The sequence below is a fragment of the Ambystoma mexicanum genome, chromosome 2p (genome assembly GCF_040938575.1).
Source record: "Ambystoma mexicanum isolate Mex_15411 chromosome 2p, UKY_AmexF1_1, whole genome shotgun sequence".
NCBI lineage: Eukaryota > Metazoa > Chordata > Amphibia > Caudata > Ambystomatidae > Ambystoma > Ambystoma mexicanum.
In genome coordinates this window covers 238,094,481-238,118,132 of record NC_090923.1, presented here as the reverse complement: position 1 = coordinate 238,118,132, position 23,652 = coordinate 238,094,481, and the positions used below count along the sequence as shown (strand labels likewise).

Here is a 23,652-nt window from a genome sequence, read left to right as displayed (position 1 = left end):
AGGATCTCTGTCTTTCTGGCATTAAGGCAGAGATCATTGGCGCACGTCACTACTGGATTGCGGACAGACAATCTGGGTTGAGAGACTGAGAAGAAGCGGCTGAGGGGAGCCTGAAAGCGAGCTGAGCGTCATCCGCATAGCACTGAAAGTTGGAGCAGAGAGCAGCTATGCGGTGGGCGAGATGTGCCAGGCATTGGTTGAACAGCCAAGGAGAAAGATTAGACCCCTGGGGGACACCGCAGGTAGAGAGAGTGAGTGAGAGAGAGAGAGAGAGAGTGTGAGAGTTAGAGGAAGGAAGGACCCAAGTTGGACCTGGGAGGGTCGGTCGGAGAGAAAGGTCAGCCAGGCCAGGGCCTGATCAGTGATACCCAGGTTATCACAGAGCCGGTTGAGCATGATGGCATGGTTGACAGTATCAAAAGCAGAAGAGAGATCGAGGAGAATGAGGACAGAGGGATGGTTAGTGTCAAGGTTTCAGAGCAGGTCTTCATGGATGTTCACAAGAGCTGTTTCTGTGCTTCTGGCCGCTCTGAAGCCAGACTGATGGTCATGGAGATAACCACCTGATTTAGCTGGGAGATGGCCAGCTTTTCCAAGAGTATACCCAGAAAAGGAGTAATGGAGATCGGGCGATAGTTAGTTGGACTCGAAGGGACGATGAGGGTTTCTTAAGAAGAGGGTGCACAGGGGAGTGCTTCAGGGGAAAGCGGAAGGTTCCAGTGGTGAAATAGTGATTGCAGAAGTCGACCAAGGCTGGAGCGAGGGTGTCAATATGGTCCTTGATGGTTTTGGATGAACAGGGAAGAACCTGTTTTGGCAAGACTTTCATAGATCGGACCTTGTCAGGGGTGAACAAAGGAAGGGAAGGGAGGAGGAGAGGCGGCCACAGGAAGACCATAGGTAGAGGAAAGAGTAGAGGAAGAAGTGGGGAGAGGAAGAGAAGGAGGGCAGGATGTCCTGGGTTTTAGAGATGATTTGTGAAGCAAAGGCTGTTCAGAGGTCCTGGGAGGGAACAGGAGAGTTAGAGTCTGCAGCAGGATTGGCCAGCTCCTTGCAGATTTTAAAGAGTTCAGACGGGTTGCTAGATGCCTCCGAGACACAGGCTTGGATGTGAGATCTCTTCTTAGTGTGGACAGAGAGTTGGTACTGCCTTTGGAGCAGGCGGCAGGCCAGTTTGTGAGAGGGTGCACAAGATTCCCGCCATTTCCTCTCAGCCACCCTACACTTGCATTTAAGGGTGATGAGGTCTGAGTCGTACCAAGAGTTGCACTTGGCTTTGGGCTTCAAGCGGATCCTCATGACACGGGCAAGTACATCAAGAATGTCAGAGATAGAAGAATGTAGGTTGGAAAGGGCTGTGTCAGGATGCGAGTCAGTTAAAGGTGCAGGAGGGGGGAGAAAGTGGGAGTGAAAGCCTCAACTGACACACGCTTCATGGGTCAGATGACCGAGAAGGTGGGTGGCAGTGTTGGAGTTGGCTCTGCCTGAGGTGTATAGTCAGAGAGAGAGAGAGAGAGAGAGAAATAAGAGGAGAGGAGAAAGTGGTCACACCAAGAGAGGGGGAGGTCTGAGGAGATCAGAACAGCCAAGCTGTCGGGCCAAAGGGAAGAATAGAGAGAGAGAATCGCAGAGGTCGGACAGGAACAACAAAAATGTTGTGTTTATGCAGAGTGAGTTCTTGTTAAAGTGTTATGGCAGCATGGTTGTGCTCACATGCAAAGAAGGTCTTAAATCCATATATGCACTGTTTCTAAGTTTGTTCCCATTTCATCGAAATGTACCCAAACTCAAAGAGTTATGCAATGGGTGTGGCGTGCTAGAGGGGAAAATGGGAGATTTTCTTATGTGTGAGTAGATGGACGTGAGTTGCGCGTGTGATCACATTCATCTTTAGAGGCGTGTGCCTGTCCCTGAAAGTTATGTGATGCGTCAGGGGCTCATCCATAGAGTTACGCGATGGGGTGAGTTTGCCAAGGGTGTGAGGACATTGATCATTAGGGGCCTATGCCTATCCCAGAGAGTGATGCAATGGGATACGGACTCTTCCCGGAGAGTTATGCGATGGGTGAGTTGCAATTGTGAGCCATGGGTTTCATGCGCTGTGGTCAGTTTAGACTTATTATGGTAATCGGGAGATCAGCATTGTAGTTGAGCACATAGCATGGCGCTATTTCAGTTGTTTTTTTTTTTTTGGTGTTCGGAGTTCAGCATGGCGCCATGGCTTTAATGTGGTTCTAGGGAGATCAGCATTGTTTTTGAGTACATAGCATGGTGCTATGTGGGTTGTTTTGGTGTTCGGAGTTCAGCATGGCGCTCAGGATGTGGCAAGGCGTCATGGGTTTAATGTGGTTCTAGGGAGATCATCATTGTTGCTGATTACTTATTGAGAACATATAGTCAGCCTCCGATCCTCCCTTACACCTCGGTTTTTACATTGGCGACTAGGATTCTACTGTACTTTGCGACCGGAAGAAAAGAACGCTGACCCTGAAGAAAAGTATGCTGTTGGATCGCCGCAAGCAACGTTTTTCGAGTGGGTATAGCTGTTCAAGGTGCCGGCAGGGTCAGTGAGAAGTCTGCTTCAACAGAGGAGTTCGGGGCAGAGAGAAGTTCGGAGCAGAAGTAGAAAAGACAGCGGTCCTTTCCAGAGCCCAGCTGCAAGCAGTAGGAGAACGGTGTATTCCTGAGCCATAGACATCCACCAGCCCCTGGCCATAAGGTGAGCGCTGCACTATTGGCCTTTGGAGGGGGGGGGCGTGAGGTATCAGTAAGGGCAACACAGCCTGCGCGTGGGGTGCACCAAAGACAGTCTTAAGCGTCTGTTAATGGGGGCACTTGGGAAGTGAAGAGCAGCATTAGTAGCATTTTTCTGCAATCCATGGCAACGTTGCCATAACAGTAAAGCCTGCTGCTGGTTAGTGAGCGAAGGAGGCATATTTGTCAAACAAGCAAATCAGCTTCAGCATAATCAGCTATCGGCATAATCAGCGAAGGCAGTTGTAGGCGCAAGCATTAAGGGGGAGCGCTGAAACAACAGTGGCAAAGTACATTTCAATGAAATGGAAACACACTTAGAAACATTGCATATATGGACTTAAGACCTTCTTTGCATGTGAGCATAACCAGGCTGCCATTAAACCCTTAACAAGAACTCACTCTGCATAAACACAAAAAATCTTTTTCAATTGCTACCGGACTAATGGAAGCCACGACAGGTCAACCCTAACCACACACTCACTCGGCCTCAAATTACCTACTGCTAATATTCCCTGTCATAACACTGCAATTCCTGAAAAAACTGCATCAAATATGGATCCAGTTCTTGTAACACCATTAAACTTCTCTCCACTCTGCCATTACCCAGAGTTTCCTCCTGTGCCTTCTCCGTGAGCAGAGAACAATCCATGTCCTGATAAAATCCTTTAGTCTCACAGTACCTGTTAGTTCTCATCACTGTCTCTGCAGTCACAACAGAATCCTCAGCAAACTTGAACATTTTGCCATAACGCGCTCCTTCCTTAGTTGGCAACGCTATCATGTATCTCAGGTGGTACAGCCTTATACTAAGAGTTGGAGATTTTGAATTGCCTCTGGTATAGTTTTAGTTGGACTTCACGGTCTTAAAAAAGACGATTCAGCAAGTACTGCCAATGGCAGTGAGTTCCAGAGGGTTTTGACGGTGACGGGGAAGCTGGAACCTTCTAGCTCTGCTGCATTCGTATCTTGGTACTGTGAGACAATGGCAGTAGGCGGAGTGTATAGGTCGAGTAGAGGTGGCTTTGATGAACCTTTGAGCAAGGTATGAATGGGCAGCTTTAGAGAGACCGCAGTGTGTAATAGTGAGGGTCTTGAAGTTGATATGCTCTTGATGGGCGGCCAGTCGACCTCTCTTCTGGGTGCTGACTTGTGGTCATGTCTAGGGATGTCCAGGGCTGCACGGAGGGAGTTGTTCTGCATGACCTGGAGTCCATTAAGTTTCCGTTTTGAGGTGCCTGCGAGCAGGGCGTTGCAGTAGTCGAGCTTTGAGCCAATGGTGGCACGAGCTATGAAGAGACGGTTGTTAAGGAGAATTCTCTGAAAATGCGCTAATTCCCTTCTACCTTAGAGACCCCTAGCTCTTTTGCTGGACTTCAGGACTTTTAATTTTTACCTTGGAGAGAGTGAGACCTTTTTCCCACTCTCTCATGTATATTTATTTGATTTGAACTCTGTTTCTTTTGGTTTTGGAGTCTGACAAACTCCATATGCATCATCTGTTTACAACGTGACACACAGCAGCTTCAGTGCAGTGGCACAGGGGAGTCTTTTAGATTTCCCAAAGATTTAAATACCTTCTCTTGGATAAACTACTGTTTTCAAGAGCAGTGAAGTGACATTGACTTTACGTACATTTGTAACTTTCTAGACCCAGCACACACTATCTTACAATAGGGTGCTGGAGGGGTTACTTAGTATCCCCTTTGTCTAGTTTCTCATGTAACATTTATATGTTACCCTTTCTACAATTAATGGCTGTTGGCAGTGGTTTATTTTTTCCTACAATTGTTTGTTTTTACCACAGGCATTCATTTGCAGCTGCAGTAAAGCACCCATGGGTGCCCATTTTGTCAAAATGGCCCGGTCTTCTTTTTTCGCCATTTCTTGTTGGAAAGGTCCTTCTTGAGATTTACTCTGCGCGCCAAACCAGGTTTGGTTTCTTTGTTCATTTTGTCTTTGGCAGGGTTCACTGCTGAAGCCCGCCTCTGGCTCCAGCGTGTTTGGCAGGGCAGGAAGCGAGGGAGGGTCCCGACTCCCTGTGCGTAGTCTCCTTGGATACAGGAATGCACCCAAAGGTTATTGGCTGGCTGTCCTTGGAGGAAAGCCACCCCGCTGTGTGAGTGACAGCAAGGCTGCGAATTAATGGTAAAAACCTGCATAAGTCTTTTGCTTGGAAGGCAGAGTCGACCACTGGACGAAAGAATCAGAAGAAGAACTTGGAAGAGACGCTTGCTGCAACTCCTGGACCGTTGGTTTGCCTGTTGAAGCCCTGCTGCAGTGCTGAAGCTCCGAATTCGCCTCGACTAGAGAAGCCCTGCAAAGGACGACTTCTCCCCTTGGGTTGATGGGACCAATCGACCACAAGACGTACTCATCTGGACATCCACTCAGAGCGGTCTGTACTTCCACTGCTGCTGCAGGAACCGATTGCCAGGGAGAGGAACACCAGAATCGAGTGCATCATCTTTAAGCTTGAGCTCCAGGAAGATACTCGGGGCTCCCTAGAAGCAGGACTGACCAAGCCTGAGCCACCTCACCAGAGTGTTAGACCCCAAAAGCAAGGAAAGTCCAAACAGTTTCCAAGAACCGCAGTGGTGCTATTCGCGAGAAGCTGAAACCGCGAAGTGACGCTAATCTGAACTTTGCCCATTGCTACCGCAACATAGTGCAGAGTCCAAAGACGTCCTCCCTCTTGTCCCCACGACTGAAGCCCAGGAACAACAGGACCTGCCATACTATAACTGGAACAGAAGCCAGCTGGAACCAGTTTCTTCAGACCTTTGGTGCTGTGAAGTAAGAGGTACTTGCCTCTTGCTGTGTAGTTTGTTTGCTCTCATTTGAGACTTGCATTTACTGCCTTTTGTAGAGTTGTTTGCAGCTCTGCCTCTCACAAGCATCCCAGCTTGTGGCCCAACAAGATATTTCATTTTTCTAAAAACTCTCTAACATTTTGCAAGACCTTTTACTAGCCTTCAAGAAGTGTTTCAGCTCCCCCCTTAGGCACAAGTGACATCCGTGCATGCGGGATTGGTGAGAGGGGTGGGAAAGACCACCTCTCCCCCAACAACAGGTAAGCACTTTCTACAATCCCCCAATGAAATATAGGTTCACCCTTTCCCAGCCATACAAGTAACTGATGTATGACTTTTTGAGGGACAGATAAACACAAAGTCAAAGGGTCAGAAGAGTCTGCAGGGATCCAGGACAGCCAATGTCAATTGAGCAAAGTCTAGGCGAGCTGAGACACTTCTTGAAGATTAGCACAAAAGTCTTGATGTTATAAGAGTGTGTAGAAAAGAATCACTGTTGGGCCACAAACTGTAAGACTTGTGAAAAGCAAAGCTGCAAGCAACTCTGCAGTAAAAGCAGCTACTGTAGGTCTCCAGCGAGAACAAACAAGCTACACAACCAAAAAGGTAAGCACCCCTTTAGATAAAACAGTACCTCTGGTTAGAAGAAGAGACTTCAGCGTGCTTCTTTTCCTGTTGCAGTCCTGCAGATCCAGTGTTCCTGGGCCTCTGTCGTGGGGAGAAGAGAAAGGATGTCTGGGGACTCCTGCCCTGTGGTTCGAACGTCAGCAGCAGCAAAGAGCTCATTTGAATTCAGCTGCACTTTGCGGTTTCAGCTACCAGTCAATAGCACCACTGTGGATCTCGGACACTTGGCTCCCCTCGCTTCTGGAGTGCAGCACTCTGGTGAGGTGCCTCTGGCTTGGGTAGTCCTGATTCAAGAGGGTCCTTGGGACTTTCCGGGAGCTCTGGTCTGCATAAAAACGATGCAGTGGAATCTGGAGTGTCTGGCCCCTGGTACTTGGTTCCAGCAGCATCGAGGAAGTACAGCCAGCAGGGAGAGGGGTTCCAGGCAAGTTCGTTTTGAGGTCGATTGGTCCCATCAACCCAAGGGGAGAAGTCGTCCTTTCTGGGCCTCTCTAGTTGATTAGAAATGTTGAGCTTCAGCACTGCAGCAGGGCTTCACCGGGCAAACCAATGGTCCATGAGGGTGCAGCAACCTTCTATTCCAGTTTCTAGTTTCTTCTTCTCCTTTTATGCATGTTTCTCCCATTCATTCGCAGTCTAGCTGTCACTCGCACAGCAGGGTGGCTGTCCTCCCAAGGACAGCCAGCCAGCCAATCACCTTTGGATGCATTCCTGTAACCAAGGAGACTAAGCACAGGGAGTTTCGGGAACCTCCCGCACTTCCTGCCCTGCCAGACACGCTGGAGCGAGAGGCCAAAGACAAGATGAACAAAGGGACCAAACCTGGTTTGGCACGCAAAAACTCAAGAAGGACCTCACAAGCATGAACTGGTGTAAAAATAAGACCCATTTTGACAAAATTGGGACCCAACGGTGCAATACTGCAGCTGAGGATTCAGCCTGCGGTAAAAACGCACAGTGGTAGGGAGCGCCAGTGATGAAGCAGCTCCATTGATGGCCTCTGCATGGGTCCGTGGCTAAAAGCTGATTTCTCCCAATTCCTGCTATGCCCGCCATGAACGCTGCTAGATTGAGGCAGCGGAACATCCCCAGCACCATCGCCTGCAATCTGGGAGCTTAACGGCCCTTAGTTTGCCATAAACGCGGTGAAAAAAAAGTCCTCCGGCGCCGTATCCAAGATGGCTGCCGGTCCTCTGAACCCGCACCTCTGCACCCCGCCAACTCCTCCTCCCCAACGCGTGGCTGACACTGGAGTCCGGAGCCTTCCTGGCACACTTTAGGGGGGCGCTGATGGTCCCTGCTCCTGCCTACCTGCCAGCTGCACTTCATTCTGGGGCAGCTCGTAGGATCCTAGCCTGCGCCCCGCCATTGGACCATGCCCGATGCCTCGGTGAGCCCGCCATCAGCGTGATCTGTGTGCCGGTCCCCCGGAAGCCTGGAGGCCTGAGGTGAGGAGCTGGGGGTGGCCTAGCCTTCTGAGGCTCGCAACATCTCCCCTCTACCCCCCAGCGGCCCGCTGACCCACACAAACACATGCTGTTCCCCGGAGTGTGATGCTTTCGCTGCTTTCCTGGGGCACCCCGGCCCACCTCCCCTCTTCGACAGCCGGGGTTAGCCTGCTCCCGCCAGCCGCATCCTGGACCCCGTCGCAGAGGGCCGCTTGGAGCCCCGTGGCCATTACGGCGACCCAGACCGCTTCCAGAAGGCCTGAAATTCTTTCCACCTCCTGGGGCGCTCCGGCCCACTCCACCCCAAACTGCTCTCGCCATTTTGGGTCCGCGCCACGTGGATTTGTGGCCAGACCCCCGGAAGGTGCCCCTCATCCCGAAGCCATGTCCCGAGCGCCGAAGTCCTCCAAATCAGCTGACATTTCCACCATGCTACAGGCTGCGGATAACGTAAACAAAGCAGATTCCTCCAAACTTACACCCCAGAAAGCGACCGACGACAAGGGGACACTCGCAACAAAAGAAGACCTCCAAGCCTTCATGTCGGACATCAAGTCAGAATTTAGAATCTGCATGACGGAACTCACTGCTAAACTGGAACAAACTGACCAAAGGGTCGGGAGCATAGAGCAGAGGATGGGGGAGGCCGAAGACCTGGCCATAGATCACTCTAACTCGTTATCGGCTCTACAACGTACTGTCCAGATGCTATCGCAGCAATAGGCCGATCAAAGGAGGAGCTCTCCTTCCAGGGCGTCCCACTACAGATCTTCCAGGCTCTCTCCCCTCGGACTCTCCAGAAACGCAGGATGCTTCGCCCGCTTTCGCTATTCCTCCAAGACCAGCAGATTCGCTACCGGTGGCTTTTCCCCACGGCGCTACAATTCTCCTACAAAGGCACTCCCCGCACCATCAGCCACCTCGATGACGCAGCATCTATTCTCCGTCCGGACTCCCCCGGGACCTCAGATCCATCCCTGCCGGGCCAAACCAGCCCGTCCCCGAACTCCAGCTCCCCAAGGCCGAATCGGGCCCCTTGGTCAAGGGTGCAGAGAAACCACAAACCCAAATGACGTGCGTGGATGCCCGCACAGGACACATAGCACTGGAACCATTTGAGCCGCTCGAGCTCGCCGCGGACCCTATGCGGTCCATACCCTCGTCCAAGGTGGATGCCACCTCTATACCCTTGGAGAATTTCCCAACCATGTTGGTTCTGTCCGATGACAGCCTGGGTGGCCAGGGGCCATGCCGGTAGTTTAAAATCGCCCCCCCTGGTCGCAGTTTGGACCTCTCGTTGGAGGCAGTTGTTGAACGCTCATATCTCCCGTTGGAGACCAGTCTTAAAACCCTCAACCACAGGAGAACCTGAAATAGCTATGCTCTCACAGCAATGGCGGATTTAACCCCCTGCCAGTCCCCCTCTCCCCCCCAGCAAGCGAACTCTTTCAGCCAGCTGCCACATCTGAAACTCAAGTTCACCACCTTGAACGTTAGGGACTTGAACTCCCATCCCCCCCCCCCCCGCCGCCCCCCCTGAAGAGGAAATCCATTCTGCAGAGGCTACAGGACGATGGGACCTCAATCCCTTTGCTGCAAGAAACACATTTAATCCCGTCGGACTTCTCTCGTTTGCGAAGCAGACTCTTTCCGCTACAATTCTTTGCTTCCAATGGAACTAAGAAGGGAGGCAGCGCTATTCTATTCACGAAAGACCTGAAGCCACAGATCCTGGACTTGCTACGAGGTCAGGATGGTCGTTTTATCGCAATAAAATGCATTGTCCTGGGCCAGCACTACACCCTCATCTCTGCCTACGCCCCGAACGAACACCAGGAAGGCTTCTACCAAGACCTAGAAGACTCCCTCTTCCCATTCATCGAGCGGCACGTCATCATGGGAGGGCACTTCAACGGGGTCCCGGATCCCCTCAAGGACAGACCCCACCCCCCGACATCCAGAGATTCGAAGTTGGCCACTGGCCTGCTCCATCAGTTCCGCACGCTGAACATTGTGGACTCCTGGAGCGTATTGTCCCCAGACGAGAAGGATTTCACTTTCTACTCGTACGTGCATCGCACCTTCTCCAGGATCGACCTACTCCTGACCTCCCCCCAGATCCTGACCTTCACGGACGATGTGGTGATTGGCCCCCGGATCCTCTCGGACCACGCTCCAGTCACACTGACCCTGCAGTCCCACGACCCGGATCCCCCTCCTCGCCGCCAGTGGAGTTTATATGATCCTATTCTGGGAGACATGGCAGTGAGAGACTCAATCGCCAGGGCAATAAAAAAAACTTCTTTGCAAAAAACCGGGATGAGGATACTTCCCCAGCCAACACCTGGGATGCCATGAAGGCAGTGCTCAGAGGGGAACTGATCGCCCAAGGCGCCGCATTCCACAAAAGAAGGCAGGCGACCCGTGCTGCCCTGGAAGCCGAGGTCCATGAAGCTGAAGCTATTCCAAAATGAAAGGGCTGGGCCCGAAAATCTTATAGGGTGCTGCAAATGGCAAGGAAGAAGCTTGAGGCGCATTATGCTGAGGCTACTGCAAACCTATTAACTAGAACCGAGCAATGGTATTATGTTCATAACAATAAGGCCAACAAACTGCTGGTTAATAAGCTGGCCAGGGAGAAGAGCAGGAATTCCATCCTGAGCCTCAGCGACCCGAGTGGGGTGATCCACTACGCGGACCATGAGAAATTACGCCTGGCGGCCACCCAACACTCAAAAGTAATGACGGCAACCCTAAGGGATCCGCCGAGCAGCGTGCATACTTCCAAGAGGCAGCACTCCCGCACCTGACCTCGGCGGCCAGGGAAGAGCTTGAAGCGCCTATTGCAACCGACGAAGTGGAGGCGGCCATCAAAAGCCTGAAATCTAGAGCCCCAGGTCCGGACGGTTTTTCCACCAGCTTCTACAAACTCTTCCGGCCCCAACGGGTGGCCCCCTGGCTCGTCTCTTCAACTCATTCGCGGCCTCTGGAACGGTCACTCCAATGATGCAGGAATTCATCACAGTCCTCATCCTTAAGCCTGGAAAGGACCCCCAAGAAATCAGTTCGTATAGACCCATCTCTTTGCTGAATCTGGATGCTAATATATATTCGAAGATCCTGGCCAATCGTCTTGCACCTATCCTTCCGAGCATCATAGACCTAGACCAGACTGGGTTTATATGTCACAGGTCGACGAAAGATAACATTCGCAGAGCACTGAACATAATGGAGATCGCCAACCGGGACTTTCAGCAATTGGCCCTACTGGCGTTGGACGCAACCAAGGCCTTCGACAAGGTGGACTGGTCTTACCTACGCCTCACTCTAGAGGCCTTTAGCTTTGGTCCGACCTTCGGGAAAATGGTCTTCGCGAACTACCAAGCCCCTAAGACTAGGCTGAGGGTCAACGGCAGTCTATCGGATCCAATCCATCTCACATGCGGGACGAGGCAGGGATGCCCATTGTCCCTGCTGCTCTTTGCTTTGGCCATGGAGCCGCTGGCCCTATGGGTTCGCAAAAGCCCCCAGATCAGTGGCTCGAGGGTCGGCTCTGAACAACATAAAGTGGCCCTCTATGCAGACAACGTCCTGTTGACCATCACGAACATTGAAAGCTCCATGAGGGCGGCCCTGACTGAAATCCACGACTTCGGGAGGGTATTGGGGTCGCCATTAATTTTCAAAAGTCAGCGGCGCTCGGAGTGGGCTTGACCTCAGCCGAACGAGAGACCTTATAGAAACGAGGCTCATTCCAATGGAGCACTCACTCGATCCCATACCTGGGGGTCCAGATTCCCTCACGCCCAACGAAAGTCTATCAGGCTAACTTTCCGCTGCTCTTTGAGGAATTGGAGAAGGACTTGGCCCGCTGGCAATCGCAAGAAATCTCCCTGTTGGGCCGCATCACGACATGTAAAATGAACCTTCTCCCCCGCTTCCTCTACGCCTGCGCCTCCCTCCCAGCCCTAATTCCGCTTCCCCGCCCTACAGCGGCTCCAAAGAAAGATGGTCGCCTTCATCTGGAAGGGGAAGAAAGCACGCATCCCGCTAAGATCGATGATGGCCAGCACGAGACTGGGTGGATTGGGGGTGCCCGACCTCCGAAAATACCAAATTGCAGCACAGCTGGCCCACCTTCAGGCATGGGGGCTTGCCACAAGGCGGCCGAAATGGGTGGACATTGAGCAATCCTGCCTCCCCTCGCCCTCCGCTTCCTCCCATTTCTCCCCACCGCCCTACGCCGGAGCTGGCCGGGAGTCCTGACGGCCACGAAACAGTCAATAAAGGCTTGGGAGTGGGCCAGCAGACATCGTGGCATCCCTGGAGACCTGAGTGCACTCTCTCCAATCTTCCTCAACCCAGCGTTCTCCCCCGGAGCCTGTCCAAGGAACTTTAAGAATTGGGTTGCGTGAGGCCTTGAAACCCTGGAGCAACTCTTCGATGGGGACTCCCCCCTAACCTTTGAACGCTCTAAATCAGCATTCCAGCTAGCGGAGACGGATAGATACTCCTATGCCCAACTCTGGCACTGGTGCTCCCACCCCCAGACCCAGGCAGTGGCCACAAGACCCCTTACTTCGCTAGAGCTAACAGTGGGCGACATGCCGGCCTGGGGAAAGATCTCAACTCTCTATAAACTGCTACAAGAGGACCCCTTTCGTTCCAGGTCCATGGGAGGCGGACCTTGGGCACGCCATAGAAACCACACGTGGGTGGACATTTGGTCCAGAACACGCACAGCATCCCGCTGCATCACCAGCCGAGAGTGCACCCATAAACTGCTCCTGCGGTGGTATTACCCCCTTCTGGCTCCATCACTTCCAACGGGCCCTGGACCCTCACTGCTGGGATCTCTGTGGCCTCCCAGGATCATACTTTCATATTTGGTGGACTTGCCCCAGAGTAAAGGACTTCTGGACTCATTGCCTAGCCACTATAAAGGAAGTCACCCAGGTGGCCATTCCACTCACGCCTGAGCAGGTCCTCCTGGGGATCCCGCTACCAGACGTATACCCGACATCGGGGAGGAGAGCGGCCCTGGTATCCCAGTTCTTGCTGACAGCCAAAATCACGGTGGTCCGCACTTGGAAATCCGCAGATGGTCCCTTGATGACCCTCTGCTGGATCAAACTCTGGGACATCCTGATCGCTGAGAAGGTCACGGCAGCTAAAGCAGGACTGCTCCACCGATTCATGGATATTTGGGCTCCGGTGCTGGACTATGACCAGAACTTTCCAGCCCTGACATTTAAGCCACGCCTGATTGCGAGAGCCCTTCATTCTATGGACGATCCCTCGCCACTACCGGACCAGGCCGACTAGGCCCAGGTACAGTGCTCACCGAGGGACTTAAAAGGGAGAGGGAGGGGGGTTTTGTGCCTTACATGTCTTGAGATGCTATAAGTACTGTGAATGTATATGCTCCTGTGTGTTGAGTTATAAATAAACACATTTTAAAAAAAAAATTCAAACGCACAATGGTAGGAAAAATAAACCACTGCCACCAGCAATTAATTGTAGCGAGGGTAACATATAAATGTTACATGAGAAAGTAGACAAATGGGATACTAAGTAACCCCTCCATCACGCCACATAAGATGGTGTGTGCTGGGTCTACAAAGAGAAAAAGGTATGTAAAGTCAATTTCACTTTACTACTCTTGGAAACAGTAGTTTATCCAAGAGATGGTATTTAAACTTTAAGAGAAATCTAAAGGACTTCTCTGTGACACTGCACTGGAGGTGCTGTGTGTCACAACCCAAAAAGGTGATGCCTATGGAGTTTGGCAAACTCCCAAGTCATAGGAACACAGAGGTTAAATCAAAAACACATGAGAAAGTGAGAAGGGTTCACTCTCTGCAGGATTAAAAATTAAAAGTCCTAGAGTTCAGCAAAAGAGCTGGGGGCCTCTAAGGTTGAAGGGAATTAACACAGAAATGAGAATTCTCCCTAACACTTGATAATCCTCATTTTCTGTCAGTAGCCAAACGCAGATAATGACTTTCCTGTTGAGTGGTATGTTATGTAAGATGGATGGAGAGGAGATTGTTTCCCATCTTTCTTTTCAGTACTGTGAGTTGTTCAACAAAAACAATGTTGTGCTTGGATTCCGGTGTCAAATCCTGGTTTTCTGCTGACAGACTGAAATATTGTTTTCCCCAGGTCCTGTAATATACTGCTGATTATGACCTTGATTGGCTTACACACTAATGCATAGCTTCTTTCAAGTGTTTAGTTGGACGTTTACAATATGCACACTACATATCTCAAATCTTGCTTTACAGGTTTTATGGGAGAATAGCCGAAAATGCAGATGACCACGATCCTATGACCTTGCAAGCAATTGAGAAGAATGCAAAGGGCATGGCTGCAATATCGGGAGAGCGCATTTGGATGGAGCTAAAAAAGATCTTAGTCGGAAAACATACAAATCACTTGGTTCATATGATGTACATACTGGGTGTGGCTCCTTACATGGGTAAGTGTTGCCGTTCGACTTCTGGACTTTGAGGTTCATCTCCGAATGAAAAAGTGATACTTATCCAGGCTATTTAGCAACCATACATAACAAGCATTTCAGTCATATTTGTGCATTCCAGATATTACTTATTTCACTGGTAAATGTTTCATTACGATATTTCCAGTTGTCCCCTAGTGACGGCTGTTGGATACGATTTTCATAGCACTGATAAATCTTCCTGACCTCTGTCAACCCAGAACCTTTTGGTTTTACTGGTGGATTATTTTTCGTTATACCTCTGTGAGTGGGTACCTTTTCCCACTCTCACAGAATCTTTTACTCTTTTTATGGGTGTCATTTTTAAGACTCTCCATAGTGTCTTTTAAAAGTTATCCTCTTTGATAACCTTTTGGCAATACATGCTTAATGTTGCTGGGTTGCCCTAGGGGCTCCCCTTTTAACTTTCCATGGCTACCCTTGTGAGAAATACAGTTCCCAAGGGTATAAAGGATTTTTTGATCCCTTTTTCATTTAATTAGATGAGACCAGAACCCCCCCACCTTATGTGGAGTGCTGAGGAGATACTGAGTATCCCATTTCTCATTTTAAATGTAACATTTCTGTTACAAGGACAAACTTACATTTAATGGCTGGTGGCAGTGAACCTTTTTATTAATTTGGTGTTTACCACAGGCTGTTTGCACAGTCCCGGTAAAGGCACCCATGGATGCTCATTTTACCAAAATGGCCCATGTCTTGTTTTTTCGCCATTTTAGTGTTCCTTGTCCTTTCTTGTCCCTTCCCCTGCCATCCAGGAGGAGAAATACCTTTGTGTGATTTTTATCTTCGGCAGGAGTCCTGTGGACTCCCTGCCCAGGAGAGTCTGTGAAGGCAGGAAGCGAGGGAGTAGTCTAAAACTCTGCAGCCCTTTGTCTTATAGCCTGAGTACCAGATTCCAGTTCAAACTGGGAGGCTGGCTGTCCTGAAGGGATTGCCACCTCACCCCCCCTCCACCCCCCAAGTTTGAATGCTGCAAGGCTGTATGATTGGCTGGGTTTCTGCATCCTGGAAGCTGAAGATGTAGTCGACCACTGGAACCAAAACCAGCGACCGGAGAGCCTGGTGTGTAACCGGAGCCTGCTGTAGCCCTTCCTTCCAATCGACCTTGGCACTCTGAAAATGTTGACCCCGACCCAGAGCCTGGTGGGTCCCATGAAGACCTGCATTTTGAGTCATCCCACGGAGTGCTGCTACCTTGCGAGGCTGCAATACCACAATACCCTGGGACCTCGGGGCATTGTGCAGTGATATGATATGATGGTTTATTTATATAGCGCCTATACACAAGGTGCATGGTTTTCCGAATTCTGAATCTTGCTGAAACTTCGTGGGCATCCTGCTGCATCTCCAGAGGCACAATTCCAGTCTGAAAGTCCCCTCAACAGAGTGCTGAACCTTGCAAACGACAATCAGACCAGCGATATTCTGTCTTCTTCTGTGCTCCTGAAAAAGGTGCCAAATCCACAGAGCAGCTCTCCAGACGTGAGGAAAAACTCATCTAGAGCCTTCATTGTGATCCTTGCTGCAAAAGTCCTTCCAGTGTGCTGTCTTCTTCATGAAGGAATTCAACAACCAGGTTTTTGGCTGCAGATCCTGAAGTCCTCCTGCTGCAAAATCTTGTTCTGTGCTGAGGTACTGTGCTGGCTTGGGTATACTAATGTTAAGTCTCTTGTGATTCCTGTATAGTTTTGGGGTTTCCTGTGTAGTTTTCGGGTGTTTTCTGTGATTCAGTGTCCTCTCGTCCCGTGCACCCATGCCCGTACTGGAATCCTTCTAGGGTGTCTTCTGTGAAGCCGCTGAACCCTCAACTAACTCTAAAGTAAAGTACTTACTTGTTCGAACAGTCTTCCTTAGCAACTCTGACTTTTTCTACTGACCTACCTATTGGACACTAGACCCTAGTGACGCCCCTTCTGCCACTGAATGCTCATGCTCCAAGAATAAGGAAAAGACTTCTAAGGAGTGGGTATTTTTCCTAGAAAAGAGAATAAGTGTTTAAAAGTTACTTACTTGCAAAATAAGTTGGTTGTTAACTATAACTCAGAGTGAACTGTTAAAAAGTTATTACTTGCCTTAGAAATGTTTTGCCATTCTGAAAAGTATATGTAAACACTTTCTTTCCTTAGAAACTGTTTCGCCATTCTAACAGAAAGTAGATACAAGGGTTTATTTGGTTGTGCCTCTTCCCAAAAGTAATGCTGTTCGTTTCACTTCACTATTCCTGTTAGGCTAAATGTATGAGTGTCCCCAACTGGGTCTTTCGTCCCCTGACTTGATGTTAGCCTGTCCAGAATAAGTCTGCATTAGGTTTTACCTACCTAGAATAACTTTGAGTCATTCATAAAGTGTTAATTTGGGTTTTGCTTTCCCCGGTCTGTTTTAGACAGACACAAAAATATTCTGAGGTTTATACCTGCCTTTGAGGGCACGAATACACACACCCTTCAAACAGTGCGTGGGTTTCCCCCGTAAGCATGCTTGCGATTCAGGGCCCCTCCACGGGTCCCCCGTAACTGTATCCGGCACCTTGACAACATGTGTATAAAAAGTCTGCAATAACTCGAGAAATCTGCATGCAAACCCCCGTAAAACATTCCTGCTTCCCGCTACACTGCTTATGCGCACCCCTGCGTCACATCAAATCCCGGTTAAGTACATGCACCCCGAAATCGGACCTACAACCCGACCTGCGTGCATCAACTTTTCCGCGCAAGTGTAATTACGCCTACCTTCAGGTAGCAGATCGTATGAAGGACATGCCTGGCCATTTCCCAGCCGAGATCTTTGTGCGATCGAATCCATAAATATGTCTTGTGCTGCGCAATTGTGGGCATGCAAGGGACTTCCTGCAGGCGTCCCTCAGAACGCCCACTTTTTTGCAAGTTCTTCCCCATTTTTGGTGTACTGCCCTTTACCAGCCCTCTGCGCAAGCCACGCCCACGCTCTGCTCGTAGTCTCGCGCAAGTCCCTCGACGGCTCGCACAGACGCGCCGAGCCAGCGCAAACTCGACGCAAGTCCAGGAAAAGTACGGCGCATTCGATTCCATGAATCGGCGAAGGCGGTTTTGCGTGCGGTTGGGCGCACAAGTACAATTTTTTTTCTGTGCAGATAGTTCCATGAATGAGGTCCATACTCTTTAGTGTTAAAGTAAATTGTCAAGAAATACACACATTGACAGGTAAGTACTAAACATAAGCAAACATATTATAAAAACAGTAAGTTATCTATAAAACCAATGGTAAAGAAATTATATAGGTTAATGCAATTTTGAACTACTTTAAAAGGCCTTTAAAGATTGATGAGTAGTCCATTTTACACAGAAATGTATATAAAATCTCAGGTAGATGGACATAATCAAGTGAGTACTTTAAAAACTCCTAGAAACCACATTATGAGGAATTATTAAATACATATTTACAGGTAATTAAATATTTCAAGTACTTTTTGAGAGATTTAAAGTTAAGAAGCGTTTGTGCATAGAAACCAACAAGGCTAAGTCAGTGGTTCAGGTTATTTTGATAATGGACATAAGTAGTACCAGGAGGCTTGCAGAAATGGTGACCTTGTTGAATGCAGAGCCACCACGCTCCCCGCATCATAGTTACAGACTACGCTAGATTACCACAGGCATGGTGGAAGAACGTTTTTATTTTATTACATTACAAGTATTTGATTTAGTGTGCTTCTTGCTTACTGCAACATGGAATGCTGTACATTTCAAAATAATATAATGAAACCTCTAAAGACATTCCTGTTAGATAGAGGAATAGGTTAAACTGTATGTTACTCCTTTGCATTATTCTTTGCTGACTCTTAGTCTGTCTTGTGAGCGTCCTGAGGCCTGATGGGGAGTGGCGCAATAAAATAATTAGATTACAATAAAAATAGGTCATGTGACGAATCCTTGGATGTCATCCCTTCAACCATGGGGGAGGACCATTCTCATATGGCCAGGGAGGTTCAGTCACAGTACAATAATTCCTCTGGGGTGGTGCACTGCGGGAGGATCAGCTGGGGAGGGAAAACCCTTATGGGATGACTGATGACACCTTAGGAGTGACGCAGTATATTTCAACCCCTGCATTTTTAAAAAAGGTAGCAGGCGCTCCTCTCCAGAAAGAACCTGGCATGATAATCTGTTCTGAGATGAGAGTTTGCAGCACACGCTTTTTGCTCACTGTACCTTTCACAGATGGGAAATATCCATTTGCATATCAGTCTTTGTCCCGCCCACATGGGCAGTCCAGCACCGAAATGCTATGGCAATTCCTTTCTGAACAAGAGTACCACCAGCAACCCCATACACGTGTTTCAGCCTTGTTGGGCTTCATCAGTGAGGTGAAGCTGTGCCTCTCTGAGCACAGTGAGCAGGGAGTCCACGTCTGGTTGCCCCCAGGTAACTCAGGGTGACCAACCCCAAGTTCCTTGCAAATATTTTAAAAAAAGGTAGCAGGCGCTCCTCTCCAGAAAGAACATGGCATGATAACATGTGAAAGGTACAGTGAGCAAAAAGCGTGTGCTGCAAACTCTCATCTCAGAACAGATTATCATGCCAGGTTCTTTCTGGAGAGGAGCGCCTTCTACCTTTTTGAAATATTTCAACCCCTGTGCCTGCTCTCTCGCCCTCTCCAGAATCCTGGAGTCTCTCATACTTCTATGCATATGAGCAAAGTAGAACCTTAACCTTCCCCTAAATAGTACTGAGATGAAAAAAGAACAATTATGACATCTTAAAATAAATGTACAGACAATGAAGGTGCGTGGAGTGCAGAAGAGCACCCTCCGGAACCACAGTAAGCAGACCAGCCTAGTCAATCTAGCCAAACTCGGCAATGGAATAAAAAGGAAAGAAGGACTTGCCACAAAGACCAGTTCTCCCTGGAGGAGCTGGAAGGAAGGCCTTGTGTCTGCCGGAGACTGGGAGAAAGCCGGGACGCTGGGGAAGAAGCCGTAGGCTCCAGTGGCTGTTCTGAGACTGTGGAAATAACGGCAGGCTGGCGGACACAGGTGGTCCTAATGCTTGGGAAGCACAACAGCTTCCAGATAGACAGTTGGTGTTGCGGACACGCCGCAGACCAAATAAAGCCTCCCTAAGCACCACAAGTCCCTCGGCTGGCAGCGGAAGCTGGAAGAAGGCAGATTTCATCACAAACCACAAAAACAGTTCTGTGTAGGGGTAGAAAGACGATGGGAAGCAGTGAAAAGGTGGTGGCAAGCAGAGAACGGAGAGAAATACCCCAAACCTAGGGTCTGGGACCCTGAAAGCAATATTGAAGAAACTTTACATCTATGATAATATATGGTAGTGCTTGGCAGGACAGTAAACCCACCTACCTAGAAGAAGTACTGAAGACTGGTGAGTCTGTGACTCTCATCCATAACGAAAATATATCAGTTGCAGCCGCCGGGCTGCGTTATATCCTGTATCCTTCTAGGCTTCAAGTGCTGCATAACAATAAGGCGCACCTGTTCGACACTCCGGCTCAGGCCATGGACTGGATGGATGGTTTACAGATCCCTGATATTGAGGAAAGGAAGCGGAGACCGAGATAACGATCCTCCTGTCATCCTGGTGCGAACTATATTTTTGTTTGAACCTCTACGCTGAATGGATCCTCCTTGCGGAGACCCAGAGTCCAAGTTCACTCCACCCCCTGAATGTTTCTTCCTTTTGGGTATATATACCCGCCCGTAGGGCACCTGGAGACCAATGCACGGTCCGACGGAGCAGAAACGGGACAGTCATAGCTAGGGTACCCTCGCTGGGCCAGTTCTATGTTTGGGGATATCACAGTTAAAGGGGGGGGCTGGTTTTAATAGGGGAGTTTTTGCACAAGTTGGGGACGTACACTGGGATATATCGAGACCACGGGAACAATTCACATGCAACGCAGCACCATCAAGACCTCGAGCTCCACCTGTTACATACAATAAACCACACTACGCCTATGGCTGACACAATAAGGGTCGTTACTTGGAACGTCAGAGGCCTGAACAGCTTCCTTAAACAACGGCGTGTCCAAACCTACCTGAAAAGATGCAAGGTCGGAATCGCCAGGCTGCAAGAGACTCCCTTAACTGCCAAGAAACTGGAAGCCCTGGCCAAAACTTGGCGTGGTACCCTAATAGGTTCGGCTTACTCCTCCTACGCCAGAGGGGTTCTGATTTGGATTGCCCCCACTGTTCCTTTTAAACTCACTAGCACTAAGACCGACAACGAAGGTAGGATGGTGGTGGTGTGCGGCTCCATCGAGGGCAAAGAGGTATGCCTGGTCAGCACTTACGCACCCAACCATGACGCGACTGCCTTCTTCCATTCCCTTTATACGCGACTCAACCCATATGTGGACAGAATTATGATATGGGGGTGACCACAACTGTACCCTTGACCCTCTACTGGACAGCTCAGATAACAAACAAGATCGCCCCTCCCCTCCAGACAAAATACTTTCCAAACTAATCCAACAGTTGGAAGACAGTGACCTATGGAGGGTCCAGCACCCTGAGCAACTTGAGTATTCCTTCTACTCCCCACCTCACGCCGTACACACCAAGCTGGACTACATTTTTCTCAGCCTAACGCAACAGTCCATATTTGTTGATGCGCGCTACCTGCCTAGGGTGCAGTCTGATCACTCTCCCCTATTGGTAACCTGGGAGGTGTTCCCGCCTAAATCCCCTGTACCCACATGGAGGCTGAGGGCTGAGGCCCTACTCGACACTGCATTCAAGGGACGCATAAAATATAGTACTGTGGAATATTGGCAAAAGCGTCTGATACTTGAGCACAATTTAAGGTGGTCATGAGGGGCGAGATGATCGCAGCAGTTGGGGGAGCTCAGAGATCCATTACATCCTTGTTTGAGCGTGCAGAGAGGGACCTGAGTATGCTCGAAGGCAGGGCTGACCCATCCCCTGACCAATTACAAAAAATGGCCGAACTTGGACAAACCTGCCTAACTCATTGGGAATCCCTCGGTAAACTGAGTTACGCCAAGCACACAGAGAGAATCCATGCTCTGGGAGACAAGCCGGGGAAAATCTTAGCTTGGCTCTATAAAAGGGAGAACCCCAGGCCACCCATCTGCCAGATACTCACACCTGACGGCACCGCCGTACATACCCAACAAGAAATCAATTCGGTTTTTACCAACTTCTACCGTAGCCTGTACTCCGAAGCCCCGCCCCCCTCTGACACCAGGATCGAAGACGCCCTTGACGTCATTGACCTACCTAAATTAGACTCGCAATTGGCTGAGACCATTGACGAGCCTGTCACCCCCGACGAGGTCAAGGTGGTAAATAGATCGCTACCAGCTGGGAAAACCCCGGGTTCGGATGGTCTCCCGGGGGAATTTTACAAGAACTATGAGGAAACACTCACCCCAATATTGGCCCAGGTCTTTAATGAGGCCCTCGAGCGTGGTACCCTCCCGGACTCCATGAGTGAGGCCGTGATTATACCCTTACTTAAACTAGGGAGGGACGGGGCAGATTGTGGTTCATACAGGCCCCTCTCTATGCTTAACGTAGACTGCAAGATCCTTACTGCCCTGCTTGCGAATAGACTGCGCAGAGTAATCCCTCTGTTGATCCATCAAGACCAAACTGGATACGTCCCGGGGCGCTCCATCACCGAGAACCTGCGCAGGTTACATCATGTCATTTATAGCACTGAGGGAAGGCCGCAGAAACTTGCAGTGGCATCACTAGATGCCACCAAAGCTTTTGATTCCGTGAGGTGGGACTGGTTGTATGCCACCATGGCCAAAATGGGAATAGGCCCTGTATTCCTAAAGTGGACCCAGCTAATTTATGCTAACCCCACAGCGAGAGTACGCACCAAGAAAACCTATTCCGCTAAATGGTCCCTACACAGGGGCACCCGCCAGGGGTGCCCTCTGTCCCCCATGTTATACATTCTTGCCACGGAACCAGTGGCGGCCTACCTGAGACAGGAATATGGGGATGGAGGCATTAAGATAGACGGGGTGACCCACCTCATCTCTATGTATGCTGACGACACCCTTTTGTGCCCTCAAGACCCTGAGCACCTCCTACCCTACATCTTGGAAACCCTGGACTGCTTCCACAAGCTCACCGGGATCCAGATTAACAGGAGCAAATCTTGCCTTTACCCCCTTGCAGCACTTTACACTGATGAATACAGATCCCTCCCCCCTCTAGATCTCGAATGGCAGGCAACATCTTTCAAATACTTGGGGATAACCATACACCGCAACCCCGGCACAGAACACATCCTTAATACCGTACGGGCCAAAGACTCTCTCACGAAATCCATGGAATTCTGGGGTCGGCTCCCGCTTTCGGATGGCCGGGAGGGCTGGTCTCCTTAAAATGGTCGCCCTTCCCCACCTACTACGTAACTTCACTAACGTCCCCTTCAACATCCCCCCCTTATTCTTCAAAGATCTCAACAAACTCTGTAGGGGCTTCCTCTGGCAGGGAGGTAGGCATAGGGTGGCGTTGGAGACTCTCCAAAGACCATACGAAAGGGGCGGACTTAAGATCCCCAACTTTGAGCTGTACTTCCTTGCCAGCCAGCTAAGACATGTCACGCAATGGATGGCCGATGAGAGCACGACGGACACTCGCCTCCTCCAACTGGCCCTCCCCCGGTTGTTACTAAGAGACATACTGTGGGCCGGGGAGGGTGCTACGAGACACTGCCCTTACCTCGCCAAGCTCGGGATCCGGCTTTGGAAAAGGGCCTGCAAGCTGGTTGGGTCGGACGACCCGTTCTCTCCACAGATCCCCATTGCTGCACTTATGGCTAATCACTCTTGGGGGCAACTTGAAACACGCACACAATGGGAGCCCCTCGGGGTCGCCACGCTTGGGGACTTGATTCTCGGAACTCTGTGAGGCCACGTGCCTTCCGGCAGGACAGTTCCTGTTGCACAGGGTGGTTGTACAGGCCTTGTACAGGAGATGGCCGGTCGCTGCCGACCTGACTGAAGAAAATGAATGCATCGAAACGATACTGAACTCCGCTGAGGGGGGCCATGAAACCACACGAATCTACGAGGCCCTGTACGACCAGGGGGGACCTTAAATGCAGGAGTAAGTGGGAAACTGAACTGGGCCTTGTTTTTGAAGACAAAGATTGGGGTGACATAACCCACTACCATAAGAAAGTTTCCAGGAACGCCCGCTTGCAGCTTATCCAGCTGTACATCACCAATAGAGCGTACCTCACACCTGAAGCCATATCAAGATTCACAGGTCCTGGAACCCAATTATGCCCCAAATGCAGTGAACCCAGGGCAGGAATGACTCGCATGTTCTGGGGCTGCCCAGTGATCGGGGAGTTCTGGTCACAAGTGAAGGACAGAGTGGCCGGCGCAGACATCGAAGTTGAGGTGGACGAGCCTACAGCCTGTATCCTGGGCAGATATAGGCGAAACAGGAAGAACAAACCCCTAACCAAGCTCACAGATCTTATATACATAACAGCCAAAAGAC

At 50.0% G+C, this 23,652-nt stretch overlaps 1 protein-coding gene across 3 annotated transcripts in view; it reads left to right on the top strand.

Annotated features, from left to right (window-relative positions):
- Positions 1-23,652, top strand: part of TRNT1 (tRNA nucleotidyl transferase 1) — a 212,791-nt gene that overhangs the window by 109,756 nt on the left and 79,383 nt on the right. For all 3 annotated transcript variants that reach the window (XM_069643520.1, XM_069643521.1, XM_069643522.1), the window contains one exon: positions 13,930-14,123. In XM_069643520.1, coding sequence (XP_069499621.1) covers positions 13,930-14,123 — 194 coding nt within the window. The remainder of the gene's footprint in view (positions 1-13,929; positions 14,124-23,652) is intronic.